Source organism: Temnothorax longispinosus, chromosome 9 (assembly GCF_030848805.1).
Source record: "Temnothorax longispinosus isolate EJ_2023e chromosome 9, Tlon_JGU_v1, whole genome shotgun sequence".
Taxonomy (NCBI): Eukaryota; Metazoa; Arthropoda; class Insecta; order Hymenoptera; family Formicidae; genus Temnothorax; species Temnothorax longispinosus.
The window spans coordinates 6,816,129-6,841,174 of NC_092366.1; the positions used below are offsets into that span (position 1 = coordinate 6,816,129).

The window sequence follows — 25,046 nt, forward strand, 5'->3', positions numbered from 1 at the left end:
CGCTACGTTGAGTTCAAGCGCCCGCCATTTTGTAAAAAATCAATATTTTTAAAATCGGCTACGACAAAGACTAGATTATAGTATCTATTTTTATTTTCTATTTGATTTTTTTGTTTTAGATGATTTTTGACGAAGCGCCGCTGGGTACCGTCTTTTTTTACGGCACTCCGTAGACGACTCCAGTACTCCGTGAATTTGCAACATTTTTTAATAAAAAAAATTTAAAACATTCTTGAAAGTGTGTATTTTTAACTACAAAAAACCCCGACCCGACAATTCCAATAGTTCCCCTGAAAAAAATTCCCAAAAATTACCTTTTTTTTTCGTTTCTAGGTGTATATTTCCCCTTAAAGAGCTTTTTACGAGATTATTACGACAAGTGGCGTTAGATCGGGAGTTGTTGGGAAAGCGGCTTTCGAGCGATCGGAGTACTCGTGGAGAAAAGGAAATAAAATGATACACGTTAGATCGCGAGATAACTATACGGGTGGAATCCGAGTTTCTCAGGGTGGGCTCCGTATCGTCCATATGTTCATGATTTAATTTCAATTTCGCCGTGTGCGCTTGGACCACACAGCGCACCGCCGCCGCGGCCGCGCCGCACAAGCCGTCCTCACCCACGTGCACGTCCATAAAGACGTGCACGCGCACGTTATATAAGCTACGCGACAGCTTGTTCGGTTTGCATTGTTGTCGGAGCGAAGTCTGCGTCGTCTCGCGAGTGAGTTTATGGCACCGACAATGTCATCGCGGACCGCGGTACGGGGGATCGAGTTCACTTTGACCCTGCTGCTCGTGTCATCCGCGCAGGTGAGACCCGCGGGGGTGTCCCGACCTTGCCACGAAAGAAAGTTAGGGTGTCGAAGAGACAGAAGGAAGAATGGCCGAATTTTAATATCTTTTAATTTATTTTAATATACTTAAAAATAAATTTAAATAAAAATTTATTTAACTAAAATATATGTTTCAATATATTTTAATATTTATGTCATTTATATAAAAGTGTACCGTGTACATTTTTAGTATAATCTATAATTAATAATTATTTTGATTATTAGAATTAGAATCGAGTAATTGAAAGCTTTTGGAATATTGATATATCGCACTCAAATGTCGTTGCGTTCTACTATTTAAAAGTAGATTTATCTTTATAGTATCACGAACGTTTATGATTCGCAGTAAAATCGTGTACTTTTTCCGAGACGAGAGAGATCACATTCACCTATTTCTTGAAAGATTTATTGGGCTATCGTTTGTCAAATTAGAGACGCCAACTGTCAGCGGTAATAGGCTCGACGTGAACAGTATTACATCCCAATATCGCCGGTGTGTTATCGAACGAGTTAACAATGAGAATGATGCCGATGGGTCGTTAAATTCTTCGTGACCCTCGCTATAACGGACCGGGGAAAATAAAAGAAATAAAAAATCGCACGGGTGGCCATGGAATTTAGAGAATTAGCCGATAATATTATTAGCCGACGGCGATACAGTTTTCGCATAATCGATCACAACGAACGTTCACCGTGTTATCAACTTGGATTCTCAGCCCTGTTTTTCTTTCGCAATATTGATCGCGCTTCTACATGCGTAATAGTTTTACTCTCGTATAAGAATGAGGCAAAGTAAAATAAATACTACTCGTTGTTTAATTAAATTTTGAATTACAAGAAAACGTGTCAACGCGTAACGGAGAGGAATCGACCTCTCTTAGCTATTTCGGCACTGTTGTTTCACGTCCCAATTTCTCTAGGCGGTCAACTACGAGGCTCATAGACACGACGTGATAGTAGCGAATGAGGACGACAACATAATCCTGACGACCCGCGACTTTCTCGAGCAGCTGAATTTCGTGGCGCCGAAAGAGAGTTACACGTTGCAAGAGGCGACGGAGCACTTGCTGCAGTTCGGCGCACTCCTGCGGGCGCGAATACTCGACACCTTCGGCAGCCTCCTGTACGTCTATTACGACGACTTCAGCATAGCGGAAGTGGAGGCGTTGCGCAAAGTGTACCGCGAGATTCTCGAGCGACGGTACGATGTATTCGACCTGGTCCCCAACGTCCTGAAGAATCAGGACACGAGACCGTCCAGGATCTGCGCCGAGATCTACGATCGCGCTACGGATACCTGTCTGCGGAGTAGCGCGAGTATGTGCCGCAGAATCAGGAAGCAACACGATATCTCGCATCCCGACGATCGCGACACGCCCGCGTTGAATGTCACGTACCGGATGTACCGTTCGTCCAAGATATCGAAGCAGTATCCCGGAGGTTTCTCGCTGGCGACGACGCTGAGGTTTCTGCAACGGGAAGCGCTGACGATCACGCCCAATCTGCTTTCCGGACTCCTCTGCAACGTGAGATACGAGAACTACGACGACGACGTGCGTCTCGCTGAGAAGGAACTCGTACGACACTTTCACGAAACCACGGAGACTGAAATTTCGATTCCCACGAAGGAGCTGAGGAAGTTCCATACTGTCAACTCCTTCCTCAAGCACTACATCGACACGTACGCCGAGAAATCTCTGGACAATGATCTGAAGAAGCACGCGTTCCTCATTGCGAGACGCATTACCGACGACGTCGGCACGATCGACGAGAATATCCACTTGCTCGGCAATGCGTACGAGAACGGAACGATTCACATCGGATACCTGTTCGATCTCGTGCTACCCGACGATCTACTTGAGAACGACGTTATCGAGGCTAAGAAGTACCTAGTGACGAAATTAAACGAATTCAACGTGGTGGAGAAATATCTCAGGGTGCAAAAGTATCAGCAGATCACTCCCGCTCAGCTGACGATGGAGATCACCGGGCAGCTGAGAGATATCGACTTCGCCAAGAGCATCGCGACATCGCTGCGGATGCACGCGAGATTCTGGCGCGGGAGTCGCATGATCGAGAGCCTCGACGATCTGCTGGAGCTGTTCGACTCCTACGAGAATCTGCGGCAAGTGCCACGCTATGCGCGCATGATGCGGAAGATTGACGGGATCATCGAGAGTCTACGGGATATGAAAGACGTCCCCGTTGAGATTCTTTGCAACGCTCCGCGAGCTTGTCTACGAATAGGTCTGCAATTGGTTTTACGTTGCAGATTCATAAGTTCCGAAATCAAGGAGTACATCAAGGGCTTCCTCGAGTTGAGCAACGTGTGCATCTACCCCGTGATACCCCCGGAATCGAGACGTTCGGTGGAGATCCCGTTTAGGATATCGAAAGTGCGTTACAGTACAGCGTTTCAAAATAGGAGCACGTTTATCGGCAAAGTTCCGACTCCACCCAGCGTCGTACTGCACAGATCCAAAACGTCGGTCAAAATTAGAGTTCCAACGGAACCCTGGGACACTACGGAGTTTACCAGCACGATTACACCGATGACTACGCCCATAAAGCCGATCTCGACGACCCATCACGAAGAGACAACTACACCCATAACGAGTACTACAGCGGCAACAACTACACCGTTAGCTACAACGTCACCCACAACAACTACGACATTACCTACTACAACGACTACAACAACATTGCCTACGACGACCACAACATTACCTACGACGACTACAACATTATCTACGACTATAACAACGTTGCCAACAACAACTACGACATCGCCTACGACGACCACTACGACGTTACCCACGACGACTACCACTCTATCGCCCACGACAACTACTACGGAATTGCCCACGACGACTACGACAACGTCGCCCACGACAACTACTACGGCATTGCCCACGACGACTACCACAATATCGCCCACGACAACTACTACGGCATTGCCCACGACGACTACCACAACATCGCCCACAACGACCAGTACTGCATTGCCTACAACAACTACTGCAACAACATCGCCTACGGTTACGACAAAGCGACCAACCATCGACGTGAAAATGAAACTGAAACGTTCGACAGTCAGGACAGTTACCTTTCCGTATGACAGAAAGCCTACAGAAAACGTGACCGTATTTATTACGACACCTACCCCGACGACACCCTGCGAGTCTATCGAATGCAAGTCAACTAGCAAACGTGTCGAAACGACAACCGCTCTGCCCTCGACGACGCAATCTCTGACGACGACGCCGACAATGCAGACTTCTACTCCCGAAATTACTCGAACAACGTCTCCTGGATCACCATCAACCTATCGAGACTTCACCGAGCCTACGGCCTCTTCGACGACAGATGTTACGCCGGTTACAAAAGGTAAAATAGCATTATATTATACGTAGCTCTCTTTTCTAATATGAAATATAAAATGCTAGTCATGTTAGTTTTGCTCCTTAATTCAGGAAAAAATTACGATTTCTGACGTTAAACTAATAATAACTTTTTGACTGAGAAAAATACTCGTCATACTACATGCATACATTTATTCATTTAACAGATATATTATAAATAAACAGACTTTAAAGCATCTTAAATACACGTAGCTGCAAGTAAATTTCGAAGATTAACACTGTTAAACGTAACACAGGCGACTGTCCGAAGAGCTGCCTGGAACGCTGTAGACCCAAGAGTGAGAGCTTCGAGCCGCCGTCGAGAAGAAGCTCCTGCGACACAAGCTGCGATTCCGTGACGGAAGATTGCGAGGATGATACCTCCAAGGATTCTCTGGAATGCAAACTGGAGAGCGACGGGAATTGCGAGTGCCCTCCCAAGGAAGACAAGAGCATCGAGTGTATGACGTTGTGCCCTCCGGACAGTTTGTCGTGCGAAGAAGCCCATGGCGACTGCATAACGTCGGTGGTACCGTCGATCGACATGAAGCTTCGACGCAACATGAAGCGGACACGCAGCATGTGCGAGATCCGGGATCCCCATCGTCGCCGTCAGTTGAAACGGCTGGCAAAGATGCGGGCGATCAGCGCCGCCTCCGCCACGGTCGCGACGTCGCGCGTCGACGTCCTCAGGCCGACGACGTCGCGCCATCGAGATCGGATCGCGACCAAAAAGCTGTACAATCTATTAGCCACCAAATTACCCCATTCCAACGATAGGAAGATGGCGGAATACTTGCTGAAGAGACCTCACGACGGCGGGCTGAGCGGGAACGACAAAGATCGGAGACGTCGCAGGCAACGGAAGCAGGTCTACAGGCAGGGGAGAGGACGGCTGACGAGAAAATTCAGCGGAAAACTAAGCCGAGGAGCAACGGTGCATCGCACGAGAGGAGCCGCGTCATTTCGCCATAGTCAGATCAAAAGGATATCCGGGGGAGACGCGAGATCGATCAGCGCGTAAATTGGCCGAGAGAGACGAAATCGGAGTCTATTGATTTAAAATTACGTCGTTTTAGCGGATAATGTCATTATAGCTGTTACGTTATTATGGACGATTGATATGTCGGCCGTTACTTCGTCGTGCTGCATTTAGCGTATATATTTTCTGCCCATTTAATCGGGTCAGAGGGGAAAAAATATCGTGGAACGCGGGGCTTCGTTCCTGAGGAGCTAATTATATATCAGAGACGAGAGCATTTATCGAATTCGGCTAAACGATTACTCGGTCCGGAGGTTTTAATAGCCGTCTATATTTAATCGGGCGACCCGTCACGAGATCCGTATGCATTATAAATTATTTCTTCGATGCTTTTTTTCAAAGGCCGCCGTTGACGTCGCAGCACTGATCAAATTAAAGTCGCGTTAATGAGGTCTCTTATCAGCGTTTCGAGCAACGAATTTATATCGATAGGCGACCGAGCGTATTTCTGAACGTTTAAATTGTTGGAGATCTTTTTTTTTCTCGATGAATTTTGTAAATCCTTAATGTTTGATAAAGGTACATCTAGCCACTGAAAACAATCGTATTCTGACATTGTATCGTGATAAATTTTCTTCAGTCTATTTATACAGTCCGTTTGCGAGATTGAGAAAAAAATTGCCAGCGAACAAATTTACGCGAGAATCAGAAATAGAAATTATGGTATTCCGAGGGAGGATACAGTTATTCGAATACTTGTATCGAGTACGCCTATTTCAGTACTATTTGAGTAGTCTTTTTATTCCAACTATAGAAAGCCTTCTCTCAGCTTCTCTTTTTAGCAGGCACTTGAACAAACATTCTCGTCGTACATTCTCGTTTCGTGCCGAGCAAGTAGCAACGAGGTCCGGCGTGAGTAAACGCCATAAACGGATAAGCGGAGCAAACGATAGAACACAATGAGAAGTAAATTTGACATGGCCGGTGCCCGGCGCGTAATCTGTCTTATTAAACGATCCCGCTCGCACGGTGAGCGATTACATTTGAATTTACTTTACGCCCGAAATAAGCGCCGTGTCGCGCTATCGAGCCAATTAATTCTCCATCCCCAGGATGCCTTTACGACCACGGCGAATCCGCTTCATTTCGCCGATCGTTATTCCACCGCCGCGCGAGAGTGACCTTTTTCTTCTTCTTTTTTTTTTCTTTTCTCTGGTTGGGGCATTGGCATATTTCGCGCGTTCCTCCGACGCGATCTCGCGAGACATACGCGCGACTGTCCGACAAAGAAATTCGACACCGCGCTTTCGCTCGATCGAATTTCCGTGGGCGAGGCGGAGCCGCAAATCGTTTCCAGCGAACGCAAATATATAAACGTAATTTCACCCACGCTGCTCGTTCGTGCTCGTCAATTGGAAGGCGTTATTTAATCGTCGATGTTAATCGAGCGTCCATTCATCATACTCCCGTCCGAAGAGCGGGCAACGTGAAGTGGGCACGATTTTCAGGAGGACGATGCGTGGTGGAATAATTACACCGGCGGTATATCATTTCCAGACAAATAAACTCTATTCCGCGAAGAGAGGCGCTCGAGCGAGCTTCCTCGCGCCGAGTTATTTTAAAGAAGCCACTCCTCGGTCGAAGATCAGACGTTCTCCGTCAAAGGAATCATTGTAGAACCTGCGCGTTCCTACAAAATATCTCGTTATACTTTTCTAAGGCTTCAGGGTGATCGCTGGGTCTCTCTCGTCCACCCTCCATCGACCTTTACGGTCGCTAGTATCGATCCGCGATTACGTGCGCGCTCGAAATACTAAGGACCTCGGAGAACGCGCGACACGTGCGCGCAAAGGAGTCCGAATAAATTGTCGATATAATCGGGATACACGTGCCAGAGGCCAGATACCCTGAAATAACGCCCGCTCTGTACAGACAGAGCCCGACTGTCCGATACTCCGCGGAGGGTGTTTACAAAGAGAGAGAGAGGGAGAAAGCGTGGGCATATAAACAATAACGCGGGAATCGAGTCGAACGAAAATCGTAATGCCCGTGTGTCACACTACGGATCGCGGATCGGATATCAGCCAATCACAGATGAGCTGCTCGTCCATGATTGGCTAGATTACGATCCGCGATCCGCAATCTCAATCCGATCCGCGTCCGCGATACGTAGTGTGAAGAGCACTTAAGGGTGCGAGAAAAGGGAAGCCTCGTATCGTCGAGCAGGATGTTTGCTCTCTTCCTATCATTCTCTTTTTTTTTTTTAAGACAGAACGCGAGTTTTCTGCGAGTATGGTGGGTTCACCGAGTGAACAATCTCACGCCCGTTTCACGCTTTGACGCAGATTTTCCCGCAGAATTTTTCTATTATTTACACGACGTTTCGCGACACGTCGGTGATTAACGGTCGCGGGCTTCGCGGTCAGACGCGACGCGTTAACCAGTTTAAACTGGTCGATTCCTAAATCATACGGAGACCGCGCGGCCGCATTTAGCGGGAGCGCGGGTGTACGTACGTATGCACGAGCGGTCTCCTTTTTTTTATGAATTTATGTAGACGGGCACTCACGTGCTCGTCTACAAGCCGCCTTTCGCAAAATTGCCCACGCGCACGACGTGTGTGTGTTTGCGGCGCTCGTTAAATCACCGACGGCCGTCTATCAATACGGCTGGCTCATGTGACCGGCAATTTGTATCGACGTACAAATTCGCGATTTGCACAGGCAGCCGTCAGGATACGTCATCGCGAGATTCCAAAAAGGTAAACGGATGCGACTCTCGTGCGCGCGCGAGCGCGCGACGGGAAGCGAATCGCGATCACGCGCCTGTCACGCGTCGAAACGCGGGAGGACATCTCCTTAATTAATGTCTCCCATGTGTGTGTGTATAAGAGAATGCAATTATGGAACTTAATTCTCGCACGGAAACGTTTCGCTAACGAGGCACAACGTCGAGACGACCGCGCGAGTGACCTTCTCTTTCACCTCGCTCGGGTAACAAATCGCGACGATTCCGATCGGTTTTTTTTTGCCAAAGGGCAAAAGTCCGCCGTCGACATCGTTAAAAGATCGACGGAGGTGGGGGTGGAGGAAAGAGTAGTCCAGAGCGCGTTGGAGGTTTCCACTGATGCCGTTGCTAGGTTGCGGTAGGCATCCCATATACGGGCGAGACAGAGAGGGAGAGAGACGAGAGAAAAGAAGAGAACGACCGGGCACAGAGAGCGACATAAAGAAGGGAAGAGAAAGGAGGAGAGAAAGAGAGAGAGAGAGAGAGAGCGAGAGGGACGGTATCCCGCACGGTTTCGGCCAGTCTCGGCGGCCGGTCGCGGCGGCGATCGGGCGCGCTCGGTACCGTACGGTACGGCGCGCCGCGGCGGCTCGGATCTCGCGCTCTCGCGAAGTATTACGCGCTCACTTCAGTCCGTTACGGTGCGTCGCGCGGCGCGTGTGGTGGGACGCGCGTTTTCCAACGTTTCAGGGGAAGCGCGTACACGCGCGGGGGGTACCGCGTCTCTTTCGTGGGCTCGTGGCGTCGCTGCGGTGGTGCGGAGGGCGCGCACGGGCGTAAAAAACACGAAGACTCCCCTTTGTCGCAAACGTCGCTCTCTCTCTCTCTCACTCATCTCCGTCTCTCTACCCTGCCTGCCGGGTCTCGAGAAGCTCGGAGCACGCGTCCCCCTGACATGCGGCCGGCGAGCGTCAGGACGAGCCATTGTCCGTGCCGTTTGACACTCGGGGCAACGGCCAGCCGCGCGCGCGGGCGACCGGCGACTCTCCCCGCAGCCAAGCCGAGCGGGCGAGCTGAACCACTCGTCGCGTCGGCCTGAATTTACCTGCGAGTCGCGACGCGGGAAAGACGAGGAGGCTGCCGAGTCGGGGATATTCTTACGGTGAGTAACCTATCCTCTCGGAGTGTCAGCCCGACGCTGACGATCCCGCTTTTAACCCTTTACGCTCGACGGAGCCGGCGCACGCTCTTCCGAGAGGCGTCTCGCGCGATTCCAGCCGAATCCTGGTGCTTAAATCTGTCGTCTAAATGTTCTCTTCAACTCGCTCGATAATATTTTTATTTAATTTCGCTGCAATAAGGTACGACTCATAGATCGCTCCGTAGATTCGTGTTTACTTCGAAATTGGATTTGGAGCACGGACTACGTTGCGTGTCGCGTCGTGTCATTACTTTTCCCGCTAGTTCGAAACGGTTGCGGAGGCGCGAATTTCTCCGTCCACGCCTAAGCTATGCAAATGCGAACCGCGATGTCATTAGGCGTCGTGTGTCTCATTGGCGGGGTTTCCCCCGGCGAGTAAGGATTGCCGCATATCCCATAAAGGCCAGCGATGGAGGCACGAGGCACGTCTCGTTCCAACACCGAGCTTTCCGTTCGAGAAATTATTCGTACGTATAAGTACGTAGGTACATCGGAGCCGTGTCGGTCGTTTTGAGCGACGTGCTATTCCGAAATGTCAGTTTCATGACATAGATATCGCGTATCGGAATACTTTAACATAAAAAAGAATAGATAATTTTTACGTGGGCAATAATGTTCGCAGTTTAATCTGCCTCGTAAAGTTTGTCCATAACTGTTTCACGTATGTTTTGATAAATAGATGATTTAAAGATATGTGTATACATCTATCTAATAATATCTATTGATGTAAAATCGACGGCCGAAAGGCCACTGGACGACGAAGGATCGAAATATGCGTGTCCGTTTATCCCAACCTCGACTTATTTCGCATACGTTATATTTCTATCCGCACCGACCGCGACTTTGCGTAATCCGTCAAGAGTTAGCATTCGAAACGCTCGCGGTTCCATTGCAACGCGCCCAGGCAGCATAGGCACTCGCTCGGCGCAACGAACCGATCGACGTTTCTCCATGGCCGTTCGCCTTTTTCCTCTTTTTTTTCCCCCCTCGCGACGCGAAAATAAAAGGCGGAAGATTCCGTTGATCGAAAGCCGGTGGTACCGTTGGCGTCGTCGCCGGGCATCCGGGGCATCGTCGCGTCATTATTTTCGACGGTCCGCGTCAAGCGGCGGATGAGATATTTCAAAATAGCGCGTGACAGACGCGTGTGCGCGTTAAAAAAAAATCCGTGATTCGGAGACGAGCGGTCGGTGGAGAGAGATCAGCGGGGACGAGCGAGAAACACATCCCGCCGAAGTTTCCTCCGCGTTTTGCCGCATCGACGCGACATAAATTCGCATATAAAAACATTAACCGGGATCAAGATCGTAGCTCGGAGACGGCGCGACGCGTCGGCGCGCGCGCGTTTAGAAAGTTCGTATTTATGCTAACTTGCGTAATATATTTCGTTCGGGATCGTAGCCGACCTTTGCCTCGCTATACGGCGAGCCGTGGCTAGCCGCTTTCGGTATCGGTTTCTGCCCCGTAGAATTTTCGCGGTTTATTTTGGTACGGGGTATTATACGGCCGCGCAAGAGCGCCTGTGCACGTTTCGCGTTTTCGCGCGGCTGTGTATCGCGATCGGAAATTTACGACCCCCCGCAATCGCGAGTTAACTTCTGAAGAGTATTTTTACGCGCGTAGAAACATTATTAACGACGGATCCCTCTTACCATATCTCTCTCTTTCGTGTATCTCGAAACTCTCCTTCAACTCGTGAGAAGTAGTGCTCGCCGATTTGCGAAGTATATTTTACATAAGATGTAATATCTAGAAATTGATACGGATTCCCAATGATTCCGAACGTGAATCCCAATGTGATGTGTCGTATCCCTTACATCACGATTGGGAGAAAAAAAAACACGACGGTCGTTAAACACTTTTTTTTTTTATTAGAGATCCATGACATATTTATCGCTTCTAATAATATTACGGCGATGTTTTTATTCAGGTATTTTTCTCCGCTGTCGTCTTTTATGTATCATTTCCAGTGAAAATGATTAATTAGTTCGCTCGCGGGTCCACTCGCATATGCGCGCGTATACTTGTCGACTTCTGCAAATCGATGTCTCGCGGATATGTGAATCGCGGTATTCTCTACAAGTCAAATGAGGTTTAATGACTTCGTGGCGCGTGCATTTACACTTAAGGAAGGTGCACGATGATTCACGCGACTTTACATGGTGTTTGCTATTGTACCCGACTGATGTCATCGTTAACAATGCAATCTTTCTACGCGTCGAATAGTAAAAACAATAATGCCGTTTACTTTCGATCGTAAGAGAACCGACTTCTCTCTTCCCTTTTGTTTCGTCGTATTATATGGGGGACGCGCGAAACGGAATGAAAGCAAACCAGTATACGCGGCATCTGCTTACCGACGACAATGAGCGGCCGATAATAATTATAGCCGTTAAAGGAAGGCACGGATCTCATTCAGAATTCTTCCTCGGCCGGGGCCGATTGACGTCAGGAGTCCCTAAAAAAAATTTCCATCACGCCGGACATGACCGAAAGTGACTGGCAGGTATGTACGCCGCTCGGTGGTACGTGTACCACCGAGCGAAATTAGGCGGCTGTGCGAATCCACGATGGAACAGTATACCCGATGCGCCGTTATTTTTGTTACAGACGGTCTTTTAATAGAGCGCACCACCGCGACGATCTCTGTATATGCGCGAAAATTGACTTGGCGATTTTATTTCGTTTCGTTTCGACGTCGCTTCGTAAACACGCGAAAACGCGAAATATTCACACAACGGAGACGCGTATAAAAGTTTCAAGATCGATAAACAATTAGAAAAACTATCGGCTCCAGGGATCTGTGATATCAAGGATCTTAAATATAGAGAGTCAGTCTTTGGAACGAGGAATCAAGGCTCCTCGGAGCCAAGGATCTATACAAAATACGCGAGTCTGTTATTTCTTTTAGTTTTCTAATGGCAACAAAAATGGAAACCCGATAAATTTACTGTTATGTCGTATATAATTATAGTTCACAAGTAAGAAAGTCGAGAGCTCCCGTAGTGAAAGTAACGTGCAGCGCTTAATAGATTACCCCGTAACGCGTACATGCGAACTGCGACGCATTTTACTCCGCGTATATATATTCTTGGTTCGAACGCTTCGATATCGCGTTCTAATCGCATTTCGTACCGGTCATCGGACGTACGGTATATACGAAATCTCTCCGCCACGCCGCCGCGCCGTGTGAATCTGTATATGTACGTGGGGCTTTAATCTAGTTCCGCACATTCGCATTAGTTGGTTACCGCTTACCGTCGCTATCAAGTCGAGCGCATTAATTATCTGTCTGACGTTTGACACACGCCGCGCCGCCGCCGCCGCGTCGATTACGTACGGCTTATCTTTGATTTCCATAGGAAAACGTGGGGGAGCACAGCCTGGAAAAGTACCGTTACAACATTTCCTCGCGATTATCTCGGAAAGTTCGCGCGATTTCCCGCTGACTGATGCAGTTAGTGTTAATGCCTGATAAGAATCTGACCCGGTCAGCAGTGATTCTCATTCGCCTTAACCCAGTTCGCCATAGGCCTGATGGGTGCAGACCGATCTGTGCCATGATTACGAGCGCAAATCGTGCCGGTAATGATAACGATAACCGGCGCAATGCCAGCGCCAGCATGTCACTGGCTGTTGCTGCAACATTTAATCGCGCGCGCGCGCTTCGCATTCGCCGTTATTGATGGTGGAAGGTGAGGGCCGGGCGGGTTCCTCGAATGGTTTAAGAATACACGTCGAGTTAATCGCATTCAAATATGCTTATTTTCGTATACGTAGAACAGACAGCGTTCTACTCAGACGGGAATTAACATATCTTGTGATAAAAACGATGTATCTTGTTATAAAAATAACACGTATTTTATGGCATGTCACAATTTATCTGAATCGTTATTCTTAATAAATATAATTCCAAAGACAATTTTAAAGGACCATGCATCTTGACATTTTATCCGCGCGTTTCAGCTTCTTCCAATGATTTCTAAGTCAATCATAGAAAGAAATGACAATGTGAGGTCGAGAGGTCGCGTTAGATGGCCAATGAGGGTTATATATGTGCGGTGTACGTCCGCGCGATACGATAAAGCCGCATATTTTTTCATACCACGCCGATTAAACGATTCGAGCTGGATTAAGGAACTTTCCTTCGGGTGACACGAGACGAACGCGAGGCACGATCCCGATAGTACAATCGTCGCGAGAACGAGAGAGGAGGTATATGCAACGACCGAATATCGCGACGTGACAAAGTCCGGGAATAACGAGTTCGTTCGGAATTCGACGAACATACAAAATGGGCCTCATGTCCTCCCGGCTACATAGCTTTTTTATAGCTCGGTGTTTTCCGGTTGCTCTTTTGTAACGCGCCGGATTCCTCGAATTGTTGCGCTCTGTATCTTTCAGCCTTTATCAGCGTTTGCCGAGGTGGAGTATATCGCGCGAGTTACGTGAGAAGCGGACGACACCGAATCGTGGAATAGCGGGAAGCGTAAACGATGACGCGGGTCTGGTAAATTCAGCAACGCCCAGGTAGTATCCGTGGGAATTACATTCTAAGATAAATTCACCCCAGCAATTCTCTGAAGTCTCTGTGAACTATTTGTTTTCTTGATTCTGTTTAACGACGCATGCGGCGAGATAAATAACTGATAGACAATGATGCGTCTATATTACTCTATATATCATTGTGTCACGATATACGTCGCAATACCGACGTTATAGTAATGTCGAAGAAATGTAATCCTAGTACACTCGTTGAGAGTAGACACGGTTTGGTTTGGAGGGAAGAATTTATGTGTGTGTGTGATGTGTGTGAGGTGAAGTATATCAATTGAATTAATCCGCTTATTAGCTCCGCCGAACTAATTATAGCGACCGGTGATTAATGCGACTGTTGGCTGCATTTGCTGACTACCTGACCGGTGCTAAATCATTCGAGACACGACTGAGATGGGAATGTCACACGCTAGAACGTTGTCGGAACATTCCTCGGCAGGTCAACAGGATTATAGTGTTCGGATCGGATATCAACGGTGACGCTCGGATATCAAAGCACATAACGCGATAAGTAATTATCTGCGAGTACTCGTAATGTTCTATATGAATATCCTGACGTAATAGTGTTTAGGTATTCTGAGATCATCTGGGCGTAGTTATTATTCGCGTAACTTCAAAGATCGTATCACTTGGATCGTCAATGATATATCGAGAGTGCTCTCATGAGTATTTCCTCCGAAATATTATCTTTCTCAAGATAATATGTCTCGAAAACAGCCGAGAGGCCGAAGTACCAAGGCGTTATCGAAGATAATCTACAACAACCTTTTGACGTGCAGGAATGTGATCTTGATATCCCGATGTTTAAATTGCTTACGAATTATTATTTGCATGACTTGATCGATCATGAGCGATATTTTAAGAGAAAGAGAGAGAGAGAGAGAGAAATGAGGATAGCCGTTAAGTATTTTCGCAAAAATTATCAATGGAATTATAAATTCCAAAAAGGTAGATAACGAATACCGGATCGAGGCTGATACACGACTTTTCGACGTGCACACGCGACCTTGATTTATACGATCTTTGCGCGCGATACAGCGCATATACATTCCGTACATACGTGTCATTGCGATTTAGCGGAAAAATTGGCGTGGAACGATTTACACATACCCTTCTCCATTCAAAAAGTTAATACACACGCGATCGCGCACGAAGCAATTAACGCGACTCGAGTTCGCGTCGCGTCGTGTCGGATCGATTTCGCGCGCGCGTATCGTTTGCTTTTTCTCTCGAATAAAATCATACCTTCACCGCGGCGAACTTCGGCGAAGCGAGCAGCTATCGATGCGTTCTCTCGCGCGCGATCCGACGCATAATTATTCCGCTCGAGGGGCTCGCTTATTATAATAACGGCTCATGCATTTCGCCACAACGAAATTTTAAGGCGTTAAATCCGAACGTAGGCGTCGAGACGATATTTCAAGATCAGCGATCCGTTGACGAGCGCACCAAACTAAAAAGTATCAACCTTGGTGTCGGCACTGACATGGCACGGCTAAAGGATAAGCGCGGTAGCCGTGCGCTGACAATGGAATATAAAAATAAGATATAAAGAGAGGAGAGAACACGCGCGGGGGAAACGCTGAAAATTGCAGCGCGTGCAAGGCCGAGGTTTATTAAATCCGTCGCGTATCCTGGTGTCAGATATTAATTGCCGCCATTAATATCGTAAAAATATTAACCGTTTCAATTTATCGCGTCTTAAAATAATGCACTCCGTACTTTGTGTGTTCCCTCCCTCTTCCCCTCTCTTTTAAGCCGATCTTTGCTATTATCCGATATTCGAGCTGACGGATGTAGCGGTGACCAGTGGCGGGTTGCAACACGAGTTACGCGCGAGTGGCCGCGAGCCAGCGCCCAAGGTGCTAACAAGCCTATGAAACGACGACGCTCCCGTCCGCCGATATCCGCTCGTGGAATTCGCTAATTGAGAGATCCGAGGCGTACAAGCCACGGCGTTGCGAAACGCCGCGCCGACGCGGGATACGAGATACGAGCGCGTTGAAAGCTCGAAGGAAAAAAGCTATTCGCGTAACGGAAAAAAATTCATTTTTCTCGCGACAAGATCGCGTCATAAGTTTCCGCCGCTTGCAGTGGCGGATGATTGTAGCGGTGGAAGTCCACTTTTTTTTCTCTCAGGAAACGCGACAGGTCTTGAGAAAAAAACGGAGTGCGTCCGCTCGGAACAAATTGCAGCGAGTACACGTCAAAAAGTCACCGATTCCATTTCGAACGACTCTTGGAGTGGTTCAATGTTCGCTCTATGCTTACTATTCATTTTGTCTGAAATTTCAACAGAGCTACAGTATATCTGATGAATTCAAGGAAGTCAGAATGCGTCATTCTTTACCATTTCCATTACTTTACCATGCGATGTTGCGATACATCATTACGTTTATTGTAATGTATTAATTAGCCGATTAGGAGTCTGATTCTAATACGCCCATTGAAGTAAAGTGTTGCTGCTATTAAAGTATTATGATTTATATGCGCTATAGAGATTACAAAGGATAAAAAAGAAGTAGAGTTAGTATAAGTTTCTGATGAAAGATTGTGCGCTTGTTATAAGTTATAACTGATACTAAAACTTCATTATTCGATGGGACAGTGACGGATATCGCGCGGTTTCCGGGTTGCGTTGTTTCGGAAGCTAACGTCGAGCACGAGAACGAGACAAGTTTCAGTGATGTCGGAAACCCGCATAGGACCACCGCCCGCTGCGTTCGTTCCTACATAGTTCTCTTTGTTCGCTGCCTGGAGTGGTTCTAAACGCTTTCTCGATAAATATCGTTATTTTATCGGGGAGCGGCCTGGAGTTCTAGATTTGACGGTTACAATGTTCAAAGCGGATATTTAAAGTAGCTTTTTCCTGTTTAACTTTCTTTGTTTGCCGTCCCGGAGACTCGCTGGCGAGTGTCAGAATTATCGCGCTTTCTCGACGATACCGTTAAGTCGCCGAAGAAAGACGAAAAGTACGTGGCTTATTCGAGATTTTTGATAGAATTTTTTTGTCGATTCTAAATTCGTTAATAATCGGGAAAACAGAAACTGCAATAATTCTAGCGTACCTACTTGGGGGCAATCGCACATGCACTGAAATAAGTAGACCGTTGTTGTACGCGCGCGATTAGACTTTGAAAAATGTATTATTCCGTATGATGTATCCTTACACGCGGAACGAGATGTATAAGCTTCATTCCTATTAAACGGGTATAATTATCTTAATGGGATAATCGACGAGAGCAGACAAGTAGCTTCGTAACAGTGCTAGACTAAGTTTTTTTTTGCGGCAATTTGTAGCATTGCATTATTTATTATATACGCGATTATCGCGCTGGATATTATGCTTATCGGCGTTAAAAGTGGGATAAGACCTCCTGGGAGACAAAGATTATAACGCGAGTTAAAAACAAGCAGCGTCATGTATGTATAAAGATACTTTTACGGCGTCTGTCAGCAGTAATAGTAATCAGCTGCGAATATTTTGCTGACTGTCAAACACCAACGGTCGTCGGACGGACGTCGAAAATCTTCATTGATAGTCCCGGCAATTTATGTTAAAATTATTCATACATCTGACAAAGAGGAAAAGGAATTCATTGACTCTCTGAAGAGTAAATTTTCGGATTCAGCGATCGTGATGTCGTTCACACGCGACTCCGTAGAAAAAAAGAACACGTGTAGAGGAGAAGAGAACGGTACACGCCGGGGAATTTGGAACATCTCGGTATTCGTTCAACCAGGAAATGAAGCTGATTCAACGACACTCCGGCTCGCGCGCCCACGCATTCTCGCAGCCGTGTCGAGGAACGACTCTCTTATTTTGTTGTTAATAAGGCGATATGAATTCGAAGGCGGTGATACGATATCAGGGAATTCCGTGCGATACGCGTAAATATTTTTTCTTCCCCCGGGATAATACGGAAGTGGCGAGAACGCAGACGACAGAACGACATAATAATAAATAAGGGATCGAGGGGAAAAAAGGAGATGATTGCTTCCGCGTCCGCGCGAGCGATGAATTGATTAATTTTAATTACGAACGTCGCTGTCAAGAGACGCCTTGCAAAAAGTGCTGAGGCGTCAACTTCTCGCGCTCGCTGTTTCGTTAATGTAATCGATGCTGAGATGCGACGTAAAAAGTGGCGACGCAAAGACGCATCTGCATCGCGATGAGGACGCTCGGTGATATTTTACGATCCTCGTCCACGGCTGTGGCAAGGATTAAGGACACTTTTATGCATTGCAGATCTTAATAACGTTGACCCCGGCCCTCGCCACGCGCACTTTCCACACCTGTCCTGTCTCCGTTCTGGTATGTTAATTCTCTCGCGCGCGTCCCTCGACTAGATAATACGCGCGAGGCGTAATCTCGCAAGATTGCGTTGCAATAAGACCGGCGACGCTTTATCCGAGGTCGATAAGATATAACATTGGCTCTCGGGCAATCATACGATACTCGCGGTGTACTAACATTATAGCGTTAAATATAGATGTCCCCCCTCCCTGCATTCTTCCCTAAAGTGATTTTAAACATTTCGTCAATGGCGGGGTTCTTCAGTCTCACGTTGTTTGCTCATGGTGCCAGTTGGTTCTTGCGAGACATACGAAGCACTTGCTGCCACTTTTGGCCGTCTCCTCCTCGCGCCGCGTTTGACAACTTCCACCGCCTTCCTCTCGCGAGGGAGATTTATTTTTGTCAATTACTTAAAGTGACTTTCGCGTTCGTGGATAAATCATCGATGATCTATGGTGTTCAGAACTTCGTGCGATTACCAGTCTCTTGAAAATTTCGGACGAAAGCGAACACTCAGGGGAATGTTGTTTACGAATGGATTTTGATTTACGCGACACGGGGTGAGTAAAAAATTTCATGAATCCTATAACCCCATGTAATAGACGCCGCGCGAATCGGCGGGGGTCAAAGTTTGTTTTCACGAAATCGCGATTCTTTTGCGAGAAGCTTGTTTTTTTTAAACGAATTATATATATATCTTCCGGTTTACAGAGCGAGGTAATGTGTGTATTAACATCTTACTCTGGATGTATATTTTTTTTTAACGCGCGTAACAAAAGGATTCTACCGTGTCTTAAGGATGTTCTGGAGATACCGTTCCAACCAAAAGTCATGCAGGAAATTTTAAAAATCGATATTAATTCTCCAGGGATCCAAAGACAAAAAATGTATATAAATAGTTACGGCAAATTTAATAGAAATGTAAAAGACGTAGATTTAGTGACTGTAAATAACTGTTACTACTATTTTTTTTTTCAAAGAAAATTTCGAAAATTAAATTTTTGTAAATTGTTCCAAATTTTGTTGCTATATTTTTATTTGTCGATGATCTACTTGTGTGTAAAATATCATTATATTGGTGTTTTACACTTTTTTGCCACGCTATAAAGTTACGTGTTAAAAAACTCGGATATATTCAAAAACTTTTTATCTAAATTGAGAATCGATCTGTTTGTGATCCTGAACTTTGAAAGAGAATACAGAATATGATATTAAATTTTCATCAACTTCGTAGCATTTTGACAAACCTTCCAGAACATCCTTATAAGTTTTATCGAAATCAAATCGAATTCATTATCGTTCGAAGTTTCAATTTTGATCCGCAGCTCGAACGTGACCTTGCACTTTGAGATCCTATAGCGTCACGTGTAATTTTCCCAAGTGTTGTCTATTCTGATGAATTTTCCGCTCGCGCACAATTTTACCTTGAGCGAAACGCGACAGAAAATTACGTTGATGGAGTCAGTTCGCGGGACTTCCGGAATTAAATCAATCCTCGCGAATCGATCGCAGACGATGCGATGCCAGCCGGCATTTGGTATTTCGAAAGATCCAGAAAGAGCATTGTCGATACATGACTTAGCTTCTCGATAAACGCGACAAAACATCGCTTATCACTGTGGTCTGTTCGATTCATGAATGCACCTGCCGACTTATCGTCATTGAGAAACAGATTCGATAATTACTTTCGAAGAGGGCGTGTATGACATCGAGAACGCGTAAGATGCAAAACAGATTGCAGAGTTTAAATTCTGACGTAACTTAAACCTCACTTACAATTTCTCTCTCTTCCTTTCGTTCTTTGACATCTTTCGATACGCCTTTTTTTATTTGCGTTCAAATGAGAGATAGTTACCAAATTTTTCGTTACGTCTTACACCATATATTTTCAGATTAGATACTTTTTCATATTGAAATCACAATTATGAAAGATTCTTATAGTTTCTTACGCAAAATTGATTTCCAATTGCATCTCGCGGATGTTCCGGGGTTGCGTGGTCGCGATAGACGATAAGAAATGGTTGAAAAATATTGTTTATCGGAAAATGAAAGAACAGAAAGAATAATGCTTCTCGTGTCTATTTTATCTTCAAGGTCTTCGGGATTGAAGCACGGAGAGCCAGGGCGAAGGGAATAGACGCGATCGGCGCCATGTCACGCCCTTGTATCGTCAAGATTACCGTCGACTAAGAGTTTCACGTATCTCTGGTGAGTTATTGGTCTCCACCCAATTTCTTGTTAACCCAATTTCGAACGACCTTCGAAAGCGTTAGAGATTTCCGAGATATTTGTCTTCGCGCGCCTGATAAATTGCGTCCGGAACGCAGCCCGCTGCGCCTCCGAGCTGTCCGAGGACTCGTGGCGAAACTGTCGCGTAAAAATACGAAGAGCTTTCGAAACGTCGTTCGACATTGCGTTTCGTTGTGTGTTGTTGTACCGTTCTTACTACACGAGCGATAAACTATTAAACTCCAGCGACTTGAGTCTCGTGGAAGATTTTGCTCGGAGCCTGTTGCGAAGCGCCCGCGCCGCGCCGCGAGCAGGCAGCAGGGGAACGTCGCTGACGCGCGCATCGAAAACGCGGATTCGACGCCTTATCGGAGCCGCCGGAGGCGTACGCTGCCGTCGCCGACGTCGCCAATTTCCCCCGATATATGTACATTTCCGCGTACCCGCATCGCGCGGGCCGACATATCGCGGTCCATGTCGACTCCGCTCACGTGAGCGGCACGCTTTACGCGGAATGACAATGACATCTGCTTCGGATTCGCCTGCCGGAGCGGCTCGGCGACGCGGCAGCGGTCCTGTTATCGCGCCGTGCGCAATCGGCGGGCGGGATAATGAGCGACTCGCGACTCTGTTTAGATTTTTGTGCGCTATTCCTGGCACGGATACACAATGGCAGACGTTGTCGCGGTCGTTCGCGCGGAAGCGATTTCGCGCTTTATCGAGTCATGCGCGTGAAAATAGCGCCGTTACAAGACGCATACATTACGCAGCGAAATTCACGTAATCGGTACGCGTGTCGAGTGTCGAGAGCCTTTTATAGCGGCAGCTCAAGAATCTGACGCCGAATCGCACGCGACGAACCGCACAGCGACAGCTGTTGGTTTGTCTTCCGGTCGAGTGCTAATACACATATATGAACTGATTAGAGAGTAGATTATGCGTATACTATATGATTTAGAAGCTGCGTTAAATCAACCTAAAGTTTGAACGAAAAAGAATGTTAGTAGTTAAGGAGAATCTTTGTCATTCGATATATTATAATTTTAAATATTAAAGAAAAATAAACTATAAAGACTGTACAAAATTAATTTTTATTAAATTAGAAGCAGGGGTGATTAAAGTAATTTGAAGATGAGAAGACGTTTTCTAAATAACATTATAACTGTATATCGGAAATATATAGCGAGGAGAGCGTGCCTTTTATTTTCCCATCTTCTTGCAATGTCTTACGTTTACGAGACCTACCATTTTTATTGCGGAACATATCGCGACGATTTTGCTCGTAATATTCAGCACCGGTTATAAAAAGTACATTCGAAATGACATTCCCCTCTCACGCGTCGAGGAGCCAAGTCTGAGAGATACCGTGGAATAAGAGCGAGTTAAAGACGGGATCGCGCGTTTATTGCACAACGAGAACGGGGCGTCGTATGTACGAAAAATTGTCTTTCCGGCTTAGCTGTTGTTATCACTCGCTTCATAAAATATCACAAGGGATTCTGCTTGTTTCCATTGGCACGTTTGCGTCGTCGAGTAATGCGATAATGGGATTTCGGAAATGATCGACCAAGATAATAAATCATTCGGCTGCTGACTGGCGAGATGCATGTTGCGCGTGATCAGATCTCCTATATAGTAATATTTTTCGTGAGAGTTTTGTCAAACGGAAATAAACGACTGTCTGTACGTGTCATCGTAGGATTGATGCCTTTGAGACACTCTCTCTTTCTCTCTCTCTCTCTCTCTCTCTCTCTCTCTCTCTCTCTCTCTCTCTCTCTCTCTTTCTCTCTTTCTCTCTCTCTCTCTCTCATTCATTCGTTCTCTCAACGACTCGAGTCTTGAACTGCTGCCAGATTTCGCAGCAATCGAGCGTAAGGTCGATCGCTGCACGCTGACATGATGGACACCACTTCTCTGTTGGCTTTCCTTCTTTCCCATTATTCTTCATTACAGAAAAGAATTGTGTGCGAACTTATATGATCCCATTTTATATCGTACAAAGACTGCTATATAGACTTTTCTCTCTCTCCATTTTTACCATTCACCCGCGAAAGAAAAGTATATCATATCGGGAATTATATCGCGAGATTAATTATTTTTCTAAGTCAAGTCTAAGCGAATCTCGGCGTATTTTACAGATAAGACTGATGGAATTCAGGTCATTGTCGTTTAACACTAAAATAGTTTACGACACTATAGTTTAAATATTGGCCGTCTTAAACGGGCGATATAAAGTCTAAATGAGAGATCTTTATCTGATGAAGTATTTCTTATCAAGATTAATTATAGACCGTCGCGGTTCAAGTGCCAGGAAATTTAAGATTGACATGATTTTAAAATGATTATCTTGATAGTATATTTTATATTAAAAATCACGCCGCGAGAGGCGTTTAAACAGGCACTTCAAAAGCGAACACTTCATGCGGATCGAGAGATAAATGGAAAGATGTGCGATAATGATTATTGACTTAATCGCGGTAGATCATTGAAGTAACAGCGGTGCAAAGAAATTAAACGAGCGGATAACGATAATATCAATCGAAAAACATTACTTGACGTCAATCGGGTAAAGGAGAGAGAGAGAGAGGTGTCGCTTTATTTTCGAAACGCGTTACATATCTTCACGCTTTTTGTTTGCACGCTCCGAGTGCCACGATGGCGAACAAAAGCGTGTTTTTCCCCGTTTAAAGTTATATTCATGTGACGCGCACAGCAGCCCACTGATCTTTTTAGATCAGTCTGTTTTATTATCAGCACAGAGAACATAAGTTTAAATGCGAGAAAAGGCAGAGACAGAGATAGCTAAGAAACGTACAGCGCACTATATCCAGAAGATGTTTTCATTACATTAACCTCGGTCTCCGTTTCCGAGGTTGGTCTCTCTTTTATTATTTAAATCGGCCGTATTTGTTCGGACAGTTATTTATACAAACAACAATGTTCGCGGGGAGCCATTTTTTCGAGTGGAGCACAAAAGGCGCGTCACGTGCGCTCGTCTCTCTCTCTCTCTCTCTCTCTCTCTCTCTTAAAATCTCTCTTAAAATCTCCATGCGATCTCGATCAAAATCTCGTTCGCGCGCGTGCAATTGGGCGTGTGCGTGTCCACGCGGATATTTTCGCAGCACGTGCGTACGGGAAAATCCGTCCAAAAATACATGTCGACGGGAACTCCTTCAGGGCGTCGTGCGTCGGGGTCGCGCTATTTCCTCGCGACGGCGACGTCGCGCGAAAATTAACCCATTTCGAGAGCGCAATTCTGCAACAGGAAATTGTCCAGCCTCGTCCGAGAAACAAGCTGGACCGTGATCGAAGAGTTTATCGCGCGATGATCCACCGCAACTTTTTTAGAATTCGCTCAAACTAAATTTAATTTCTTCAATTCGCAGTTTCCTCGGCACGTCAATATTATGAAATTAATTTCGTGCTAAATTAATTGAAGGGATCAATCTTGATCTCGAGCTAGACGGCCGATTCTAATGAAAACGGCACTGCGTTCTGTTCTAGGCCCCGTCATACACTTATTATTTATGAATGGATGGAGCTGCGACGGGAATTGGAGGAGGACCGGTTGCGGACCTGGGAAATCTGGAAAGATGGTGGAACAATCCGGGGATCGCGGCCTGGAGCTTCGTGCTCTTCGGCTGCTTTCTCCTCAACGCGACTCTTTTGCTCGCGTTTCTCGTTAGGCCAGGACTACGCACCATCTCTAACAGGTTAGTGGATCGACTGTTTCGTGCCGTGCATATAATCAAGTTGAAAATGTTCGAGTCGTTCCTTTTCTTCGGTTGCGAGGAGAAACATCGTCATCCACCTTCACTATCGCGCTATTAATCCCTCGAGACTTTTATCTAACATTTTGTTACATCTCCCTGTGTTCCAAACACTTTTGTTATTCAATGTAAAAAAAAAGATGGTATCTCCGAGATATTGCGCGCTTGTTTATTCGTAGGAAAAGGAATAATGCATAAATAATATCATTGACGTTAATGCGGTTGCAAAATTGCTATCACATTGTCGTCGATAAGCGACCCCGTCAGTTACGCGAACTACGTCAATCCTCGTGGGCAACAGTTTTTAAAATTCGTTAACGCGACGTTGTTGACGTATGCAACGACGAACGTAATGCGTAATCATCTCGCGGACAGCGAAGACCGCAAAGGATACAAGAGAGATACTTACTTACGAACGCTTCACGAGTGCGAGTCTCGGATGTACGCAGCGTCTCGCGCCAAACCGGAAATAAAATCAGCGTGCGCGGGAGACAACGAGGGGTGGAAATAATATATTTAGGCATTGCCGTATTTTCGCGTAATATCCGCTCGAGACGCCAGCGATAAATAATACTTACATTATGCGTTTATTTCACGCATTGTTGCGTTCTATGCCAAGGTTAATAACCTTATGTGCGCAGTGACATGCAGCATTTGCATTTTTTTCCCCGATAATCAACCGAACTTTATGGCTTTTTCGCGATAAAACGTAATAAAACAAAGCGCAGTAATGCTACGATCTGAAATAAATAGAATTTATTATTATTTACTCCGAAAACGTGTTAGAATTAAAAACGCTTTGACGAATACCTCGAATTTATTAAATATCATAGGTACTTCCAGGAAAATAGAATGGGTCTCTCTTCCTAGAATCTCTAGGAATCTGCATTGCATTAAAATGTGTTTCGTCAAGAACGTCGAGATTTAGTTGAATTATCAATAGCAGGAAAATTATTTTCGCCCGCGTTCGTGTCCTTCTGCATGTGGAGAGCATACAGATGTATTTTCCATCATGCTCGTAAATAAAATATCGTTTCGAAGCGTCGTTT

At 46.1% G+C, this 25,046-nt stretch overlaps 1 protein-coding gene across 1 annotated transcript; it reads left to right on the forward strand.

The window, feature by feature from the left end:
• The first annotated feature begins 123 nt into the window (after positions 1 to 123).
• Positions 124 to 23,766, forward strand: LOC139819099 (uncharacterized). The gene is made up of 5 exons (XM_071788286.1): positions 124 to 810; positions 1,754 to 4,220; positions 4,492 to 9,105; positions 20,093 to 20,206; positions 23,732 to 23,766. The coding sequence occupies exons 1-3, from the start codon at positions 730 to 732 to the stop codon at positions 5,256 to 5,258; spliced, it is 3,315 nt and encodes a 1,104-aa protein (XP_071644387.1). The 5' UTR covers positions 124 to 729; the 3' UTR covers positions 5,259 to 9,105; positions 20,093 to 20,206; positions 23,732 to 23,766.
• Positions 23,767 to 25,046: the final 1,280 nt, after the last annotated feature.